General features: G+C 43.4%; 1 protein-coding gene across 1 annotated transcript in view; it reads left to right on the forward strand.

Moving 5' to 3' along the window:
- LOC144598991 (AT-rich interactive domain-containing protein 3A-like) overlaps positions 1 to 20,985 on the forward strand; it is a 403,217-nt gene that overhangs the window by 359,395 nt on the left and 22,837 nt on the right. Inside the window, exons 4-5 of the mRNA XM_078409689.1 lie at positions 8,331 to 8,514; positions 18,826 to 19,070. Of these exons, the coding sequence (XP_078265815.1) occupies positions 8,331 to 8,514; positions 18,826 to 19,070 (429 nt within the window). The remainder of the gene's footprint in view (positions 1 to 8,330; positions 8,515 to 18,825; positions 19,071 to 20,985) is intronic.

Genomic DNA, 20,985 nt, shown 5'->3' on the forward strand with positions numbered 1-20,985 from the left:
GCTTGAAAGGCCAAATGCCTTCCTTCTATATCAAAAGAAAATAAGGAAAATTCCAAAGGTATAATTTTGCAGATGCTGTAAATTTGAAATAAAATCAACTGAACCATCCTACCAACAAGAAGAGAACAGTCCTGAGCTACTATCTGCCTCATTGGAGACACTCGGAATATCTTTGATCAGACTTTATTGGACTTTATCTTGCACTAAATGTTATTCACGTTATTCCCTTTATCATGTACAGTATCTGTCCACTGTGGATGGCTTGATTGTAACCATGTATAGTCTTTCCACTGACTGGTTAGCATGCAACAAATGCTTTTCACTGTAACTCGATACACGTGACAATAAATAAACAAAATAAAGCTAAACTAAATGGTCAACGTTAATCAGCATAGGTGGAGAAAGAAAATATTTTGTCAATGATTCTTTATCGAAAAAAATATTTAATTGTTTCTCTCTCCACAGATGTTAAATGATATGTGCTCATTTCTAGCAATATCTATCTACAATTCCCCTGAGTGAGGTTTTAGCAAGGACAGTTAATCCTTTAATTTTAAACAGATCAAGAGCTCCACTAAATAAAGAGGTGAATTTGATAAAATAATTTAATGCCTGTATTCTAACATTACCTAGTTTCATTAAAAGGTCAGTTTTGTTAGGTCATCTTGGTGGGAGCTAAATACAAATTTACATTTGAAAGCATGAAGGAAGATGAAAAAAATTGGTTTGGCTTGTTTCTTATCTGTTTATGAAAAATAACATTTAGTTTTCAACTTTGCATCGTAGAAACTTCATGGAACTTCATAGAATGGCTTCACGATGTGTCCGTTTTTTTTTGTATGATGTGAGTTGGATACAGGTATTATTTTTTAAATGTCTAGAAATTGGACCCATTTTGCACCAAAAAAAGTGTGTAGAACACAATGATCATCTTGGATAGATTACGGAATGGGGAATTTTCAGGCATGTTTTGCCTCAGTGAAAATATTATTTTCCCAGCATCAATTGCATAAAAAATTACGTTGTGGCTCGCACCAAGTCTATGTCCTTTTTCTGCGTGCCACATTGTTCTCTTGATTCTATGGCAACCTTTCTTGTGCCTGTCCAGGGCTTCCCTTGGGGAAAATGCATCAAGCTCTCTGTTGCTTCCAGTGACCATCGCAACAAGAGCACAGCAACCATGATGGCAGCATAAAGCTCCTGATGAGAACTGCTGTGTCCCACTCACAAATTTGTGTACAAAGTGCTATTGCAGCTTTTGGTTACTTACGTGATATTTTTCAGGAGATCTTAAAAGCGGTTAGCATCAATCAAAGCACGTGTGCAGTGGAGCTAAAGAGCATGTGCCAATTTCTAGACAGTTGTTTTTTTCGCATAGTGGATTCTGGGATTGATTTGAGTATGGAAATGGTCAGATGGAGTTCATTCTGAACAAGTGTGAGGTGTTGCACTTTGGGAGGTCAAATGTAAGGGGAAAATGTACAACTACTGGCATAACAGCATTGAAGTACAGAAGGATCTTGGGGTCCAAGTCCATAATTCCCTGAAAGTGGCAACACAAGTAGACAGGTGGTAAAGAAGGCATATGGTATGCTTGCCTTCTTCGGTCGGGACCTCGAGTATAAACGTAGGACACCCTGTTGCAGCTTTATAGGACTTTTGCTAGGCCGAATTTCGAGTTTTGCACGCAGTTCTGGTTGCCCCATTACAGGAAGGATTTGGAGACTTTGAAAAGGATGCAGAGAAGAACATAGCTTTATGCTCAGAGGAGCAAAGTTTAAAGGAGATGAGCAGGGAAGGTTTTTTACACAAAAGGTGGTAGGTGGAACCTGCTGACGGGTCGTGATGGAGGCAGATACCATAGTGGCATTCAAGAGACATTTAGATGGACATGCAGGCAATGGAGAGACTTGGATTATGTGTAGGCTGATAAGGGTTGGTGTTGGCATCATGTTCGGCACAGACCTTGTGGGACGAAGGGCCTGTTTCTATGCTGGACAGTTCTATGTTCTAGGATCTATGAATGACGTCCTCCTGTGCAGTATTAATTCTCTGACTCTATTAGCTGCTTGCGAGTAAGAGGAATAAATAAATCTCCAGCAGGAACAAATGCCATCAATCAAGTGGACAGTGCAGCAGTAGAGTTGCTGCCTTACAACGTCAGAGACCCAGGTTCAATCCTGCCTGTACAGAGTTTGTATGTTCTCCCTGTGACTGTGTGGGTTTTCTCCGGGTGCCCTAGTTTCCTCCCACATTCCAAAGGTTTGTAGGTTAATTGGCTTTGTTAAAATTGTCCCCAGTGTGCAGGATAGTGCTAGTGTACGGGGATCTCTGGTCAGCGCGGACTCGGTGGGCCAAAGGGCCTGTTTTCGCGCTGTATCTCTAAACCAAAACTAAACCAAGTCCCCAAAATATACAATCTAATCTAAATGCATTTCTCCATTGTTGGTATTTTGAGTGCCAAAAACAATACATTAAGTTGTAAGAAATGCAAGTGAATTCCTTCTTCACTTGAAAAGGGTTACTGGGTTCCTTAATATTGGTCTTCTTTCGTGTCAATCATTCAAATGTAACATCACTATCATCCTCTGTCCTGAAAAGGGCGCAAGCTTCTGGCGACAATCAATGGGAGCCTCACTTGTACAGTAGACGATGGTGGTAGCAGAATTAGACAATAGACAACAGGTGCAGGAGGAGGCCATTCGGCCCTTCGAGCCAGCACCGCCATTCAATGTGATCATGGCTGATCATTCTCAATCAGTATGCTCAGGACACTTAGCTCAGGACACTTCCAGCTTCCAGCCCCGCGACGTGGAAGCTTCTGCTATGGGGCCTTGATATTGGTGAAGAAATAAAAGGGCAGGTATTGCATTTAAAATTACATGTAAGTTGTTCTTGTGATCACTGGGAAGACGTGGATATGAATCCATCTGTAGAGTTCAATCAAATCTGTAGAGTTGATGACCTGCTGCACTAGCAGCACCCTCTCACCCTGATATCATCACACTCTAACCCCACTCCCCCATCATCACTACCACCCCAGGGCCGTCTTAACGCATGGACCTGATGGGCACTTGCCCGGGGGCCCACGAGCATAGGGGCCCCATGCTGATCTGTGTATGTTAAGTGACTTGCAATAAATAAATACTACTTTAAAAATCTAGGTTCAATAAGTGCTTTTTTCACAACATTTTCGGTCACTAAGTGCTTCTCACAGCGATCTGTAAGTGCTTTTCACAACAATGTAGCACCCTAAGTCCATCGCTAAGTGCTTTTCGGTAAGTGCTTTTCGCCGGCACGACAGGGGGGAGCTGGTAGGGAAAGGGGGGTGGGGGAGACTAACGGTAGGGGCCCCAGTACACTGCTTTGCCCGGGGGCCCAAAATGCTGTAAAAACGGCCCTGTACCACCCCCAACATATTGAAAACTCACAGATAACTAGAGCCAAAAAATATGGGAATTTACTTAAAATAGCAACATGTATATCAGCTGATATCGGAAGGTTCATTTTCTCTGAACAACTGTCAATAATGTAAAATATATGAAGCAGATAATTAAAACCCCCTAAAATTTCATGTTTCATTTTGATTCACTGTGAAATTTGAAACATTATTAAATCAAAAAGAAATCACTTCCACGACAGTGTGATTTACAAATTCTCCTTTCAGGAAACCCCAGCGAACATGAAGAATTATAGAGCCAGACATATATTTAATGAACTCGTCTTTACACTATTATCATAAATCCACAGCTTACAATAGGCTGCTCTCAGCTAAACTCAGGTTAATTAGAAAGGCCAAGTGTACAAAAGAGCCACTTACACACACATTATCAGGTTCAATAATCTGCTTTCGGCATTGATATATCATTCCATATCTCATGATATTTGCAGAGCAGTTTGAGCAATGTGAAGCGGTTATTCAAGGTCTGAAGCAATAGATCATTGAGTTCTACTTGATGTTGGTGTGCTGAAGCATTGCACTAATTAGATTGTTGGTCCCACTTGATACTACCATGCCCAACAATGAACTAATTAGGGGAATGAAGTGTGTAGGAAGGGACTGCAGATGCTGATTTACACCGAATGGGTGACGTTGCGGGACTTCTTAAGAGTCTGAAAAAGGGTCTCGATCTGAAACATCACCCATTCCTTCTCTCCAGTGATGCTGCCTGTTCAGCCGAGTTTCTCCAGCATTTTGTGTCTATCATAGGGGAATGAAGTGTTGTTTCAATGCATTAGTAAAAACAACATAGTTTAAATTAGAAGTAACGGTTATATTGTGCAGATACCAGCTTTAGTTTTAGTTTTAGAGACACAGTGCGGAAACATGTCCTTCAGCTCACTGAGTCCATGCCGACCAGCGATCCCTGCACACTAACACTATCCTACACACACTAGGGACGTTACAATTTTACCAAGCCAATTAGCCTACAAACATGTACGTCTTTGGAGTGTGGGAGGAAACTGGAGATCCTGGAGAAAACCCACACAGGTCACGGGGAGAACGTACAATCTACGTACAGACAAGCATCCGTCAATTTCCCTCCTGGGATAAATAAAGTTCTATCGTATCATATTGTATCGTAGTCAGGATCAAACCCAAGTCTCGTGCACTGTTTTGGCTGTAGTTCGGGAACATACCATATATATAGTATATATATATAGTGCACGATATCATGACGATTTTAGCACCACCTTAATCACCATTGTCTCGTGGTTCAAATGGTTGTACCGGGCCCTGGTGAGACCGCACCTGGAGTACTGTGTGCAGTTTTGGTCTCCAAATTTGAGGAAGGATATTCTTGCTATGGAGGGCGTGCAGCGTAGGTTCACTAGGTTAATTCCCGGAATGGCGGGACTGTCATATGTTGAAAGGCTGGAGCGATTGGGCTTGTATACACTGGAATTTAGAAGGATGAGGGGGGATCTTATTGAAACATATAAGATAATTAGGGGATTGGACACATTAGAGGCAGATAACATGTTCCCAATGTTGGGGGAGTCCAGAACAAGGGGCCACAGTTTGAGAATAAGGGGTAGGCCATTTAGAACAGAGATGAGGAAGAACTTTTTCAGTCAGAGGGTGGTGAAGGTGTGGAATTCTCTGCCTCAGAAGGCAGTGGAGGCCAGTTCGTTGGATGCTTTCAAGAGAGAGCTGGATAGAGCTCTTAAGGATAGCGGAGTGAGGGGGTATGGGGAGAAGGCAGGAACGGGGTACTGATTGAGAGTGATCAGCCATGATCGCATTGAATGGCGGTGCTGGCTCGAAGGGCTGAATGGCCTACTCCTGCACTTATTGTCTATTGTCTATTGTCTATTGTTGTTATATTTTAATTTTTTTTCACTTTTTAAACTTTAAAAATCACCTTCAGGATTTCAGTATAGGAGTAAAGAGGTTCTTCTGCAGTTGTATAGGGCCCTGGTAAGACCACATCTGGAGTGTTGTGTACAGTTTTGGTCTCCTAATTTGAGGAAGGACATCCTTGTAATTGAGGCAGTGCAACGTAGGTTCACAAGATTGATCCCTGGGATGGCGGGACTGTCATAGATTGAAAAGTCTCATTGAAAAAGATTGAAAAGACTAGGCTTGTATTCACTGGAGTTTAGAAGGATGAGAGGGATCTTAGAGAAACATATAAAATTATAAAAGGACTGGAGATGCAGGAAAAATGTTCCCAATGTTGGGGGAGTCCAGAACCAGGGGCCACAGTCTTAGAATAAAGGGGAGGCCATTTAAAACTGAGGTGAGAAGGAACTTTTTCACCCAGAGAGTTGTGAATTTGTGGAATTCTCTGCCACAGAGAACAGTGGAAGCCAAATCACTGGATGGATTTAAGAGAGAGTTAGATAGAGCTCTGGGGGATAGTGGAATCAAGGGATATGGGGAGAAGGCAGGCACGGGTTATTGATTGTGGACAATCAGCCATGATCACAATGAATGGCGGTGCTGGCTCGAAGGGCTGAATGGTCTCCTCCTGCACCTATTTTCTATGTTCTGTGTTCTATGCTTTATGTTCTAAGCCGCTATGTACCCATACTCCTGGATCCCTCTGCTCTACAACACTGCCCAGGGCCTTGCCTTCACTGTGAAGTTCCCACTCTGGTTTATCGCACTTACCTGCATTAAACTCTAATGGGAATTCCTGAGCCCACTTGATTAAGACCCTGCTGCCATTTCTGCTGACTATCTTCACTATCTTCCATCTACTTTAGTGTCATCTGCAAACTTACCAATGACGTTTCGTACATTCTCATCCAAATCATTGATATTAACTACAAACAGCAATGGGCTCAGCTATCTGTGTAATGGTTAACGCATCATTTTAAAATATTTAATTGAAAAACGAAATGCAGAATGCAGGCAGGTTTGAAGTTACTCACCCACCGTGATGAGCAGAGGATGTAATCATTCATTTCTAACAAAGCAGTCACTTTTCTTTTGAATTTCATCAAGACTTAAGCTACTACATTTTGGGCCGATCTTTATTAACTTTTTATTTGCTTACTAGTAAGAGCCTTGTTCAAAAAGCTGGCACTTGTGCATAGTATAAGACCAGACAAGCTTTATCTTTCCTGATAACATCAGTGGAAAGCTCAGACTAATACCGATAGATTTGAACAGATTAAAAAGGTATTTTCCATTTTGTTTATGCGTATGTAACAGTTCCAATGAGGGATGCTGGTGACCTGTCAGGTAATGGGATTTCACCCAAGATTATGACCCAAAAATTAGAGATAGGAAATAAAATCTCTTTTGCAGAATTTCTGTGAAGTAAAGTATTTTTTTTTTTCACCTCGTGCCAATAAACAATAGACAATAGGTGCAGGAGGAGGCCATTCGGCCCTGCGAGCCATCACCGCCATTCAATGTGATCATGGCTGATCATTCTCAATCAGTACCCCGTTCCTGCCTTCTCCCCATACCCCTGACTCTGCTATCCTTAAGAGCTCGATCTAGCTCTCTCTTGAATGCATTCAGAAAATTGGCCTCCACTGCCTTCTGAGGCAGAGAATTCCACAGATTCACAACTTTCTGACTGAAAAAGTTTTTCCTCATCTCCGTTCTAAATGGCCTACCCCTTATTCTTAAACTGTGGCCCCTGGTTCTGGACTCCCCCAACATTGGGAACATGTTTCCTGCCTCTAATGTGTCCAACCCCTTAATAAGCTTATATGTTTCGATAAGATCCCCTCTCATCCTTCTAAATTCCAGTGTATACAAGCCTAGTCGATCCAGTCTTTCAACATATCACCATTCCGGGAATTAACCTAGTAAACCTATGCTGCACGCCGTCAATAGCACGAATATCCTTCTTCAAATTTGTAGACCAAAACTGCACACAGTACTCCAGGTGCGGTCTCACTAGGGCCCTGTACAACTGCAGAAGGACCTCTTTGCTCCTATACTCAACTCCTCTTGTTATGAAGGCCGACATTCCATTGGCTTTCTTCACTGCCTGCTGTACCTGCATGCTTCCTTTCAATAACTGATGCACTAGGACACCCAGATCTCATTGTACGTCCCCTTTTCCTAACTTGACACCATTCAGATAATAATCTGCCCTCCTATTCTTACCACCAAAGTGGATAACCTCACACCTATCCACATTAAACTGCATCTGCCATGCATCCTCCCACTCACACAACCTGTCCAAGTCACCCTGCAACCTCGTAGCATCTTCCTCACAGTTCACACTGCCACCCAACTTTGTATCATCTGAAAATTTGCTAATGGTACTTTTAATCCCTTCATCCAAGTCATCACAAGTGCAGATGATATAATTTTGTGTTACGGGAATTCACAATACTGTCAGTTTTCTTAGTAGGCAATCTCTCCCCATAATGCAGAGCTCACTTGCATGGGATTTCCAGAAGAGAAAATATTCAACAATGATGGAACCAGAATAATAAAATGGAGCTATATATCTTGGCAGCATTTGGCATGGTTTCTCCCTCTCATTCTTCCAACAAATATTTCCAGATTTGTGTAACCTCATCACACCTTTGTTTATCTTTTCTAATTTGGCGAACCTTGATCCATGACCTTTCACTTAGACTTTGCAATAAAATCAAATGCAGGGTAAATATTCTGTGTTTGCTCCCCTTTTAAATTATTTGAAACCAAATGCAGCAGAGATTGTTTCATTTATTAACTCTGTAACATCAATACATTGGGAAGAGGAATAAATAGGTTTTTTTCCCCTTTTTGACAGAAACTGAACAATTAGGTGCTTTACTTAATCAAATTAATTAGCCTATAACTGTGGGACGTCTGTCGATTTGTTGAAGCTCATGTAATTGATTGTGGATATTTTATTTAATTCACACAGGGACTCCAGTGAATCGGATTCCCATCATGGCCAAGCAGGTGTTAGATCTCTACAGTCTGTACAAGCTCGTCACTGAAAAAGGTGGCTTAGTGGAAGTTATCAATAAGAAGATCTGGCGTGAAATCACCAAAGGCCTCAACCTTCCTACCTCTATTACCAGTGCTGCTTTCACCTTGAGAACCCAGTAAGTAAAGGCAAATGTGTCTTATGGTCAATATTACAATCAAACATGTTTGTAATTGATTCAGGGTACAGAAAGGGCAGCAGTAGAGTGGAATGACCTTTTAATGTGCAATGTGATCAGATTGTGTAGCTTTCTGTCTCTGCAATCCACTCCGAGTCCCTTGCCTCTGGTGTCACGGGTGTCTGGGGTTATGGGGAGAAGGCAGGTGATTGGGGTTAGGAGGGAGAGATAGATCTGCCATGATTGAATGGTGGAGTAGACTTGATGGGCTAAATGGCCTAATTTTGCTCCTATCACTTATGACCTCCCTCATTGGGATCAAGGGAAGGCAGAAAGCCAAGAATGTTTAATTGTCATATGTATCGACAATGAAACAGTGAAATTCTTACATAGAGCAGCGTTACAGGCAAGTAAACTCAATAGACACACATTATATATAATAAACAAACAAAAAAAATCAATAAATTAATAACCATAATACTAGTACAAAAATGCCCAAAGTCCTTTATTTGACCTAATACAATCCATAGAAGTTTAGAGTTGTGTTAATGTTGTGTCCTGTTTGAGCCTAATAGTTGTTGGGAAGAAGCTGTTCTTGAACCTGGTGCAAATGGATTTTCAGATTCCTATATCTTGTTCCTGAAGGCAGTAGTGAAATGAGAGTATGGCCAGGGGATGTTTGATGATATTGGCTATATTTTTGAGGCAGCAACTCCTATATATCCCTTCGATGAAGGGGACATCAAAATGATTTTCATTTTGAGAGAAAAAGATGCACACTTTCTGAAAGCCATTTGAAAGTGGCTTTTAACAAACTTTGCTGACAAAAATAAACTTTATTCAGAATAAAAATGTATACAATACAAAAACTGTGCAAAACTCTTCAAACATTCTCATTGTCTATACACTCAACAGTGCCATACCCAGTAGTGTTCACATCGAGAGTCATAGAGTCATAGTGTGGAAACAGGCCCTTCGGCCCAACTCGCCCACACCGGCCAACAATGTCCCAGCTACACTAGTCCCATTTGCCTGTGCTTGGTCCATATCCCTCCAAACCTGTCCTATCCATGTACCTGTCTAACTGTTTCTTAATGGGATAGTCCCAGCCTCAACTATCTCCTCTGGCAGCTTGTTCCATACATCCTTTGTGTGAAAAAGTTACCCCTCGGATTCCTATTAAATCTTTTTTCCTTCACCTTGAACCTATGTTTTCTAGTCCTCGATTCACCTATTCTGGGCATTGACTCTGTGCATCTACCCGATATATTCCTCTCATGATTTTGTATACCTCTATAAGATCTCCCCTCATCCTTCTGTGCTCCATGGAATGGAGACCCAGCCTGCTCAACCCCCACCTTTAGCTCACACCCTCTGGTCCTGGCAACATCCTCGTAAATCTTTTCGGAACCCTTTTAAGCTTGACAATATATTTCCTATAACATGGCGCCCAGAACTGAACACAATATTCTAAATTGGTCTCACCAACGTTTTACACAACTGCAACATGACCTCCCAACCTCTTTTCTCAATACTCTGACTGATGAAGGGCAAAGTGCCAAAAGCCTTTTTGACCACCTTATCTACCTGCAACTCGACATTCAAGGAACCATGCACCTGTACTCCTAGATCCCTCTGCTCTACAACACTACTCAGAGGTCTACCATTTACTGTGTAGGTCCTGCCCTTGTTCAATGTCCCAAAATGCAACACCTCGCACTTCTCTGTATTAAATTCCATCAACCATTCCTCCACCCACCTGGCTAATCGATCCAGATCCTGCTGCAATCGTTCATAACCATCTTCACTATCTGCAAAACCACAAACTTTTGTATTATCAGCAAACTTGCTAATCTTGCCCTCTATGTGCTCATCCAAATCGTTGATGTAGATGACAAACAGTAACGGGCCCACTGAGGTACACTACTAGTCACAGGCATCCAGTCTGAGAAGCAACCTTCCACCATCACCCTCTGCTTCCTTCCATGGAGCCAATTTGCTATCCATTCAGCTATCTCTTCTTGGATCCCATGCGATCTAACCTTCCAGAGCAGCCTACCATGCAGAACTTTGTCGAACGACTAACTGAAGTCCATTTAAACAAAACTCCCTTGCCACTCATGTGGCCGCTGGCATAATATCTCTTTCCTTGTTTGAGGGGGCCATCAGACTCTGCCCCTCAATGTCGAGCAGCAGAAGGACCCGAGATTGATAACAACAAGAGTTGAGTATAGGAGCAAAGAGGTCCTTCTGCAGTTGTATAGGGCTTGAGTGAGACCACACCTGGAATATTGTGTGCAGTTTTGGTCTCCAAATTTAAGGAAGGACATTCTTGGTATTGAGGCGGTGCAGCGCAGGTTCATGAGGTTAATTCCTGGGATGGCGGGACTGTCATATGTTGAAAGAATGGAGCGACTGGGCTTGCATACACTGGTATTTAGAAGGATGAGAGGGAATCTTATTGAAACACATAAGATTATTAAGGGATTTGACAGGCTAGAGGCAGGAAACATGTTCCTGATGTTGGGGGAGTCCAGAACCAGGGGGCCACGTTTTAAGAATAATGTGTAGGCCATTTAGAATGGAGATGAGGACAAACCTTTTCCCCCAGAGAGTTGTGAATCTGTGGAATTCTCTGCCTCAGAAGGCAGTGGAGGCCAATTCTCTGGATGCTTTCAAGAAAGAGTTAGATAGAGCTCTTAAAGATAGCAGAGTCAAGGGATACAGGGAGAAGGCAGGATGATCATCTCTCCCGAGATGCTGCCTGACCTGCTGAGTTACTCCAGCATTTTGTGAATAAATCGATTTGTACCAGCATCTGCAGTTATTTTCTTATAGGCAGGATGATTATGGATGATCAACCATGATTACAGTGAATGGCAGTGCTGGCTCGAAGGGCCGAATGGCCTACTCTTGCACCTATTGTCTATTGTCTACTGTGGTCCTCTCCCACAGAGCCTTAGGGGTTGACTACACCAAGCTTCAGTGCATCCCTCAGCATATACTCCTGCAATCTGGAATGGACCAGTCGGTAACATTCCCTGATGGACATCTATCTCACTGTGCTGGGACTGCAACAAGTTTCGAGCAGACCAAAGAGCGTCTTTCACTGTGTTGGTGATCTTCCAGCAGCACTTGATGTCCATTTCCATATGTGTCCCTGGGACTGGCAAGGCCAACATTGGTTGTCCAGCCCTGACTATGCCTGGTTAGAGTGGCTACCTTGGGCATTCTGAAAGGCAGCTAAGAGCCAAACACACTCCTGTGAATCCAGGGTCACATTTCAGACAGACGGCAGGTTTTCCTTCTCCAACAAACAGTTGCAAACCATTTGGCTCTTTTTACAACAATCTGTTCGCAGTTACCGATAAAAGCTTTTTAATCCAACGCTATTTAATTGACTTTAAATTGCATTGATTTGAACATATTTCTCTGTACTCATTAGGAAGATTGTGTGTTGCTTAAATTCGAAGGAGGAGGTGCTAATTAAAAACACTGCAGATTGGAGTAATCATCCATTATATAATGTTCCAACCCAAAACAAAGGGGCTCAATTTAAATCTGAAATATAAAGCCCCTAATGGAGCCAAAATGTAAAAGAAGTATCTATGCTGAATATTTTCTCCATGGTTTTCTTAAAGGAAACCAGAAAAATAATTACCATATCCTTTTCTTTCAGATGCTGTGAGCTTTCAATCGTTCCTATTTATATTACAGTATGTTAGATGATTTTTGTTGTTTAATCTAAACTGGAAGTGCTAGGTTAGTCTACATTACCCCACATTCAAGCAAGACTAAAGAGTGGGGATCTGTATTTTCAGAAATATCTCTCTATATTAGGGAGGAAAGAGGTTGGGTGGAAGATGTAGGGGTGAGAAGTAGATTGTAAAATATCAATCAAGATCTAGAACATAAAACATAGAACAGCACAACACAGGAATGGGCCCTTTGGCCCTCAATGGTTGTGCCAAACAGATTGTCAAGTTAAATTGATCTCATCTGCCCATACACGATCCAAAATCCGTCAATTCCCTGCACTTCCATGCACCTATCAAAAATACTTTTAAATGTCACTACAGTACCTGCCTCCACCACCACAGCTGGCAGTGCGTTCCAGACCCTTGCACTCTCGGTGTAAAATAGTTGCACCGCACATCTCCACGAAACATTGCCCCTCTCACCTGGTAGCTGTGCCCTCTAGTGTTGGATATTTCCACCCTGGGGAAAAGAGGCCCTGTCCATCTTAATGCATTCAAGAGAGAGCTGGATAGAGCTCTTAAGGATAGCGGAGTCAGGGGGGTATGGGGAGAAGGCAGGAACGGGGTACTGATTGAGAATGATCAGCCATGATCACATTGAATGGCGGTGCTGGCTCGAAGGGCCGAATGGCCTCCTGCTGCACCTATTGTCTATTGTCTATTGTCTATTAATGACAAGCTTTCATTCCAATGACCATAAACACAAACAGCTGGAATAACTCAGCGGGACAGGCAGCATCTCTGGAGAGAAGGAATGGGTGACGTTTCGGGTCAAGACCCTTCTTCACACCCATTCCTTTTCTCCAGGGATGCTGCCTGTCCGGCTGAGTTACTCCAGCTTTTTGTGTCCATCTTCAGTTTAAACTAGCATCCACAGTTCCTACCTACGCATTCCAATGACCAGTTGCACTTCCCATCCCGACAGATATAGTCACCCAGAGAGTTGTGAATCTGTGGAATTCTCTGCCACAGAAGGCCATGGAGGCCAATTCACTGGAAGTTTTTAAGAGGGTTAGATTTAGCTCTAAGAGCTAAAGGAATCAAGGGATATGGGGAAAAAGCAGGAACGGGGTACTGATTTTAGATGATCAGCCATGATCATATTGAATGGCGGTGCTGGCTCGATTGGGCCAAATGGCCTACTCCTGCCCCTATTTTTCTATGTTTCTAGAGAGGAAAAGCTTGGGCCATGGGCAGAATTTGGGATTACAGTTGGATGCAGGGAGGCTGTGCGATCAGGCCTAAAATCCATGTGAGCGGTTGAAGTCGGAGCTTCAGTTAGGCTGAGGTTGGTGCAGAGAGGATATCAGGTGGCAGGAGAAAGCGATGAGGTGAGGCATGGAAGGGGAAAGTTAGAGGTCAGACTGTGAGGTAGGGGTGCAGTCTGGATGATAATGGCCAACTTGGAGATGGGGGCTGCAGTCCAGGCGGGGAGGAGGCCGTGAGTGGGTGTAGTTTCATTGTGGAGGGGAGGCTGTAGTCTACAAAGGGAGGAGGCTTGAGGTGGAGTCTGTACTTGGGGAAGCAGAAAACAATAACTGGAGATTGGGGACGTTGGAGCAAATAGTCAGGCAAGTACATTGGTTAAAAAAAAGATACAAAGTGCTGCCAGACCTGCTGAATCTCTCCAGCACTTTGTGTCTTTTTTTGTAAACCAGTATCCGCAGTTTCTTGCATCTCCTATATTTTGATGTATGTGCTTTCCTGTCATATGTTTTCAAGTCATTTTGTAACTGGATGTTATCTCCAAAACACTGCCAGTTATAGTGGCACAAGAGAGTTAGATAGAGCTCTTAATGAGAGCAGAGTCAGGGGGTATGGGGAGAGGGCAGGTACGGGGTACTGATTGTGAATGATCAGCCATGATCACATTGAATGGCGGTGCTGGCTTGGGGCCGAATGGCCTACTCCTGCACCTATTGTCTATTGTCTATTGTTTATTAAGCAACATTCAACAGCATCTCCAGCTATGATAACCTGCATGGAAAGGCAAATTCATCAGTGGATATAATGAATAATGTGTTTTAAATCTGTTTTATAACCCTGGTAAAGTTCTGGTCATGATAAGAGTAGAGAAGGTCCATCAAATCAGAATAGAGGCACAGCAGTTGGAGCTACTGACATCTCATTAGCTAAAGATAAATTCCCAGTTTGCCAATCTACCTCATCTTTGTCCTTGCACTTAAAAAAATGTCTACACTTTCTTTGTAGCTGTAACACTATATTCTACACTACACTTTATTTTCCATTTTGCACTGCCTGACGTTCTCACGCATGGTATGATTTACCAGAATTGTGTACAAAACAAAGGTTTTCTCTGTATCTCAGCACACATGACAATAATGAACCAATACCAAAACTGCCTCAAAGATACAGGAAACGGGTCCTGGTTGTGACCTTGGGTTCTGTCTGTATGAAATTTGCATGTTCCCTCTATTTTGGTATGGGTTTACACCAGGTGCTCCAGTGTCTTCCCACGTCCCAAGAAGTATTGGTAGCTAAATGCGGTCCTGTAACTTACTCCGTAGTGGAGGCGAGTGGCAATTGACTCAAGTTGCAGAGCTAGAGGGAAATAAGGAGGGAGAATGGGAGCAATGGGAATGCTCTGTTCTGAGTCATAGAGTCCTGCAGCACAGAAAGAGGCCCTTTGGCCCATCGTGTCCGTGCCGCCCGTTACCAAACACAGTCTAATTTTAATCCCATTTTCCCGCATTTGGGCCGTAGCGCTGAATGTTGTAGCATTTCAAGTGCCCATCCAAATGCCTCTTAAACGTTGTGAGTGTTCCCGCCTCCACCACCACCCAGGCAGTGAGTTCCAGACTCCAACCACCCTCTGCGTGAAAAAGTTCTTTCTCACATCCCCCCGAAACCTCCCTCTCCTTACCCTGTATCTATGTCCCCTCGTTGTTGAACCTTCCACCAGTGGAAGAAGTTCCCCGCCATCTACCTTATCTATGCCCCTCATGATCTTGTACACCTCGATCATGTCCCCTCTCAGCCTTCTCTGCTCCAGGGAAAACAACCCCAGTCTGCTCAGTCTCTCCTCATAGCCGAGGCCCTTCATCCCTGGCAGCATCCTAGTGAATCTCCTCTGTACCCTCTCCAAAGCTATCACATCCTTTCTATAATGTGGTGACCAGAACTGTACACAATACTCCAGCTGTGGCCTCACCAGTGTTCTGTACAATTCCATCATTACCCCCCTACTTTTATATTCGATGCCCCGGCTAATGAAGGCCAGTAACCCATATGCCTTTTTGACCACCCTGTCCACCTGTCCTGCTGCCTTCAAGGACTTGTGTACCTGTACTCCAAGGTCCCTCTGTACCCCTGTCTTCCCTAGGGTCCTTCCATTCATGGTGTATTCCCTCTCCAAGTTATTTCTGCCAAAGTGCATCACCTCGCACTTTTCAGGATTAAATTCCATCTGCCACTGCTCCGCCCATCTGACCATCTCATCTATATCTTCCTGCAGCTTGCAGATCCCTTCCTCGCTATTCACTCAGCATGAATCTGATGGGCCAAATGGGATTCTTCTGTGCTGTATACTATGTATTCACATAATCCCTTTTGTGTATTTCTTATATTCCTGAATTGGATGGGCTGATTAGAGGAAATGGTTTTTTTCCCCCTGAAATGCATTGATTTTTCCTGTTCCACTGGCTGGCCAGTACACGGTTCTATGTACTTCATTTTTTTTTAACTGATAAGAGTCATAGAGTCATACAGCATGGAAACAGGCCCTTTGGTCCATGTCGGTCAAGGTGGCCCATCGACACTATTCTCAATTGCCTGTATTTGGCCCATATCCCTCTAAACCTTTGCTATTGAGGGCGTGCAGCGTAGGTTTACTAGGTTAATTCCCGGAATGGCGGGACTATCATATGTTGAAAGACTGGAGCGACTAGGGTTGTATACACTGGAATTTAGAAGGATGAGAGGAGATCTTATCGAAACGTATAAGATTATTAAGGGGTTGGACACGTTAGAGGCAGGAAACATGTTCCCAATGTTGGGGGAGTCCAGAACAAGGGGCCACAGTTTAAGAATAAGGGGTAGGCCATTTAGAACTGAGATGAGGAAAAACTTTTTCAGTCAGAGAGTTGTGAATCGGTGGAATTCTCTGCCTCAGAAGGCAGTTGAGGCCAATTCTCTGAATGCATTCAAGAAAGAGCTGGATAGAGCTTAAGGATAGCAGAGTCAGGGGGTATGGGGAGAAGGCAGGAACGGGGTACTGATTGAGAATGATCAGCCATGATCACATTGAATGGCGGTGCTGGCTCGAAGGGCCGAATGGCCTCCTCCTGCACCTATTGTCTATTGTCTATTGTCTATCAGTGTACCTGTCCAAATGTCTTTTAAATGTTGTGAGAGTACCTGTCTCAACTACTCCCTCTGGCCGCTCATTTATATACCCATCACCTTTTGTGTGAAAAAGTTCAGGTTCCTATAAATCTTTCCCCTCTCAGTTTAAACCGATGACCTCTGGTTTTTGATCCCCCTACTCCGGGTAAAAGCTTCTGTGTGTTTACCCTCTCTATTCACCTCATGATCTTGTACACCTCTATACGATAACCCCTCATCCTCCTGCACCCAAAAGGAATAACCTTAAGCCCTCGTGACCTGGCACCATCCTCGTAAATCTTCTCTGCACCCTTTCCAGCTAAACAACATCAGTCTGAAGAAGGGTCTCGACCCGAAACGTCACCCATTCCTTCTCTACAGAGATGCTGCCTGTCCCGCTGAGTTACTCCAGCATTTTGTGTCTAACATCTCTCCTGCAATGGGGTGACCAAAACTGAACACAATACTCCAAAAGTGGTCTCACCAATGTCTAGTCCAAGTGAATTATTGAGTAAAAAGTTTGCTTCTGAATTTCTTAGTTAGCTGAATCAAGGCGATGCTCCAGGCACACTCTGTTGACTGCTGCCAAATTGGCAAGCAGCTCACTTCTCTGCAGGTGGAGGGAGGGAAGCGCCAAGCTTGAAGAACGGCACTAAAATCTATTGCTCATCCAGAAGATATCTTCGTCCAATTAGCCCGCCCAATCAGAGGAGTACAAATCCTAATTGTTTCTGCAGGTCTGATATAATTTCCCACAGAAGGCAACATTACAGCCTCAAGGAAATTGTCCAGATGCACAGTCTCTTGCCCAGAGTAGGGGAATCGAGGACCAGAGAACATAGGTTCAAGGTGAAGGGGAAAAGATTTAATAGGTATCTGAGGGGTAACTTTTTCACACAAAGGGTGGTGGGTGTATGGAACAAGCTGCCAGAGGAGGTGGTTGAGGCTGGGACTATCCTATCATTTAAGAAACAGTTAGACGGTACATAGATAGGACAGGTTTGGAGGGAGATGGACCATGAGCAGGTAAGTGGGACTAGTGTAGCAGGGACACAGTTGGCCGGTGTGGGCAAGTTGGGCCGAAGGGCCTGTTTCCAAACGGTGTCACCCCTTGGCTCTATGACTCTAATTGATATCTCGAAGGCCAGGATAATGGCTTAACGTTGTGGAAGTGTAATAAAACATTTTAGTATCATGCTTATGTTTACCTGTCTCCAGGAGCTTGGAGTTGAATGGATGTTAAAACATACTGCAAGCCCTGTATTGTCATCCCAGAAATGAATGAAAATGGAGGAATATGATTAGTTTGAATTGCATGTCCTCCCCAGGATATGAATGTCCAACTCATGGCCATCCGTACATACCAACAAGCATTTGGGAGAGCAGCAGAATGCATGGGCATGGATTTGCTGGTGGTTCGGTACTGCAGGGAGGAAGTGGGGCATTTCTGCGTGCCCTCTCTCCTGAACTCCAAGTCTCTCCTTCCACCACCGTTTCCACTGAGCCTCGATCTTCAGGAACTTGGTCTAGTTGAGCAGAGCTTGGAACGTTGTCCAGACTCACTCACTTATTCACCGAGTCAGTGAGGCTGCTCTTCCTGCATCCACTCACTCGCTCCCCTAGATGTACTTTCAGAAAGGAGATAAGGAATCTCTTTAACCAGTGGCCGGTGAATCTGTGCAATTTATTGCCACAGACGGCTGCGGAGGCCAAGTCATTGGGTACCTTTAAAGTGAAGATTGACAGGTTTTTGATTAGTATGGGTGTCAAAGATTACAGGAAGATGGCAGGCGAATGGGATTGAGCGAGAAAGATAGATCAGCCATGATTAAACGGCGGAGAAGACTCAATGTGCTCAATAGCCCAATTCAGCTTCTGTTTTTGTGGCCTTCCCCCACACAGTGTTGCAGTGCTAATTTGTTTAGGTTCCGGAGCTGTCACTGGTGCCAGAGCGGCAGCTGTTAACTTCCCCGCTAGTTAAAATTCCCGCTGTTTATCTTGGCTTTTTTTTACAGAGGTGCTGGAGCGGCGCTCCGGTGAGCTCCGGCAGCACTGCACCTCTGCCCACACAGTACTTTTGTTCATTTCCATAGAGACGGTTTTGCATTGCAAACTGTTCTCGGGAATGGAACCCTGTTGTAACCAAGGTACGGCCTCAAACATCCTGTCATTATTTGTTACTTAATTAGTTTTTTTAATTGCCTTCCAGATACATGAAGTACCTATATCCATACGAATGCGAAAAGCGAGGTCTGAGTTCACCTGGAGAGCTCCAGGCAGCTATTGATAGTAACCGACGAGAGGGCCGGAGGCAAAGTTATGGATCTACATTGTTTAACTACTCCCCTGTGGGGACACCAACTATCTTATCCTCTCCTAAGATACAGATGCCAACCATAGCTATATCCACTCATAATGGTGGCCACATTAGCCATGGGCATTCTATAAAAAAAGGTATTCTGTTTTGATTTTTACACAAATTTAGCTCTGTTACAATAGATTGATGAGATGTTTAAAAGTTAGTGTTGAAATATTGGCTTGTAAATTTGTTTCCAAATTGACATGGTGAAAAATCCCATGCGCTCTGGATTATCTGTTCCTTGAGTTAATCATTTTAAATGTGTTTACTGATATGCAATGGATTTACTCTATGGACTTTTGTGTACCTTTTGAGCCCATTGATGAAGATGATTCAGGGCACGAGAGTGCACATTCGTAACAAGGGTTCTTGGCATAAAAACTGCAGAACTTGGATCATGTTTTTTTTTCTTTCCCATGGTGTCAGCCATTTTAGTTACCTTCCTTCCTTCCTGTGTGATGGGGAGATTTAAGTATTTTCAAATGATGGGCAAATTATTTTAAGCCAAACTGTGTTTTGTTAAAATTATTGTTGCTGATAAGTGGTTTAAAGTTTCAATTTCCAGAGAGTAAGAAATGAAAAGTATTGAGGGGAGTCTCAGATATTATTATAAGCAATAACAGCAGGTGGATATAAAGCTTAAAATTTATATTAAATATATATTAAATTAGGTTAATAACCACGATAGCATCATAAAAGGAAATAACAATTTAACATTAGAAATTTAGCAGTCTAATGCCAGAAGTCGATTAAGAATGACTGGAAGCAAAATTCATAGAAACTGGAAATCTGTAATGAAAACAGAAATTGCTGGAGAAATTCACCAGGTCAGTTCTAATAAGAGATCACCAACCTGAAAGCTTTTCTTTCCACCGATGTTGCCTAACTTGCTGAATATTTCCAACATTTCTGTTTTCATTTCCAATTCCTTGTACAAATTGGGGAACAAGTGCATAGCCTCCTGAGAGTGGCAAGACAGGTGGACAAAGTGGTGAAGAAAGCATACGGCTTGCTTGCCTTCATCGGCCGAGGCATTGAATTGAGGAGTTGGGACATTGTGTTCGTGTAGTATAAATCATTAGTTAAGCTGTGTTGGAATATTGTGTTCAGTTTTGGTTGCCACACGATAAGAAGGGTGTGATTAAATTAGAGAGTGAGCAGAAAAGATTCACAGGAATGCAATAGTCAATAATAGTCAATAGTCATTTATTTGTCACATACACATAAATGTGTAGTGAAATGAAAAATTACCCGCAGTTCAACACTAAGACCAATAAGAATAATCAATAAAAATGCAATAACACATACAATCATAAACTAACACCAAACAAAAGAAACATCCATCGCAGTGAGTCTCCTCCAGTCCCTCCTCACTGTGATGGAAAGCCAGAATGTCTTTTTCTCTTCCCTGCCGTCTTCTCCCCAGGGCTTGAGTTTTAAGGAGACATTGATGGGCCAGGACTATTTTCCACTTTGTAGAAGTTTATAAAAATAATGAGGGTCGTAGATGGTGATAGTTAGGGAGGGGGTTCCTAACACTAGAGACCATGTGCTTAAGATGAGAGAAGGGAAAGATTGAAAGGAGTTCTGAGGGGCAGAGTTTTCCCATGAAGCATGGTGTGGAAATGGAATGGGCTGCAAGCGGAGGTGATCGAGGAGGATACAATGTTTAAAAGGCATTTGGACAGGTATGTGAATAGGAAAGATTTAGAGAAATATTAGACCAAGTGGACCTGTTGGGCCCAAACCTCTCCTGCATTGGTGCAGCACCCTCTCCTCCTCCTTCCCATCTCCCCCCCTCCCCCCCAAACCCCACCCCTCCCCCACTTCCCCTCCCTCCTCCCCTCCCCTCTTCCCCTCCCGCCCACTCAAACCCCCTCAACCCCCCTTATCCTCCCTCCTCCCCCTCCCTCCCTCCCTCCCTCCCCCCTCCACCTCCTTCCCCTTCTCCCTCTCTCCCTAGGAGATAGATTTAAACTTTAAAATGGGAATAACTTTAAAAATATAACA

The sequence above is a fragment of the Rhinoraja longicauda genome, chromosome 1 (assembly GCF_053455715.1).
Source record: "Rhinoraja longicauda isolate Sanriku21f chromosome 1, sRhiLon1.1, whole genome shotgun sequence".
NCBI classification, from domain to species: Eukaryota; Metazoa; Chordata; class Chondrichthyes; order Rajiformes; family Arhynchobatidae; genus Rhinoraja; species Rhinoraja longicauda.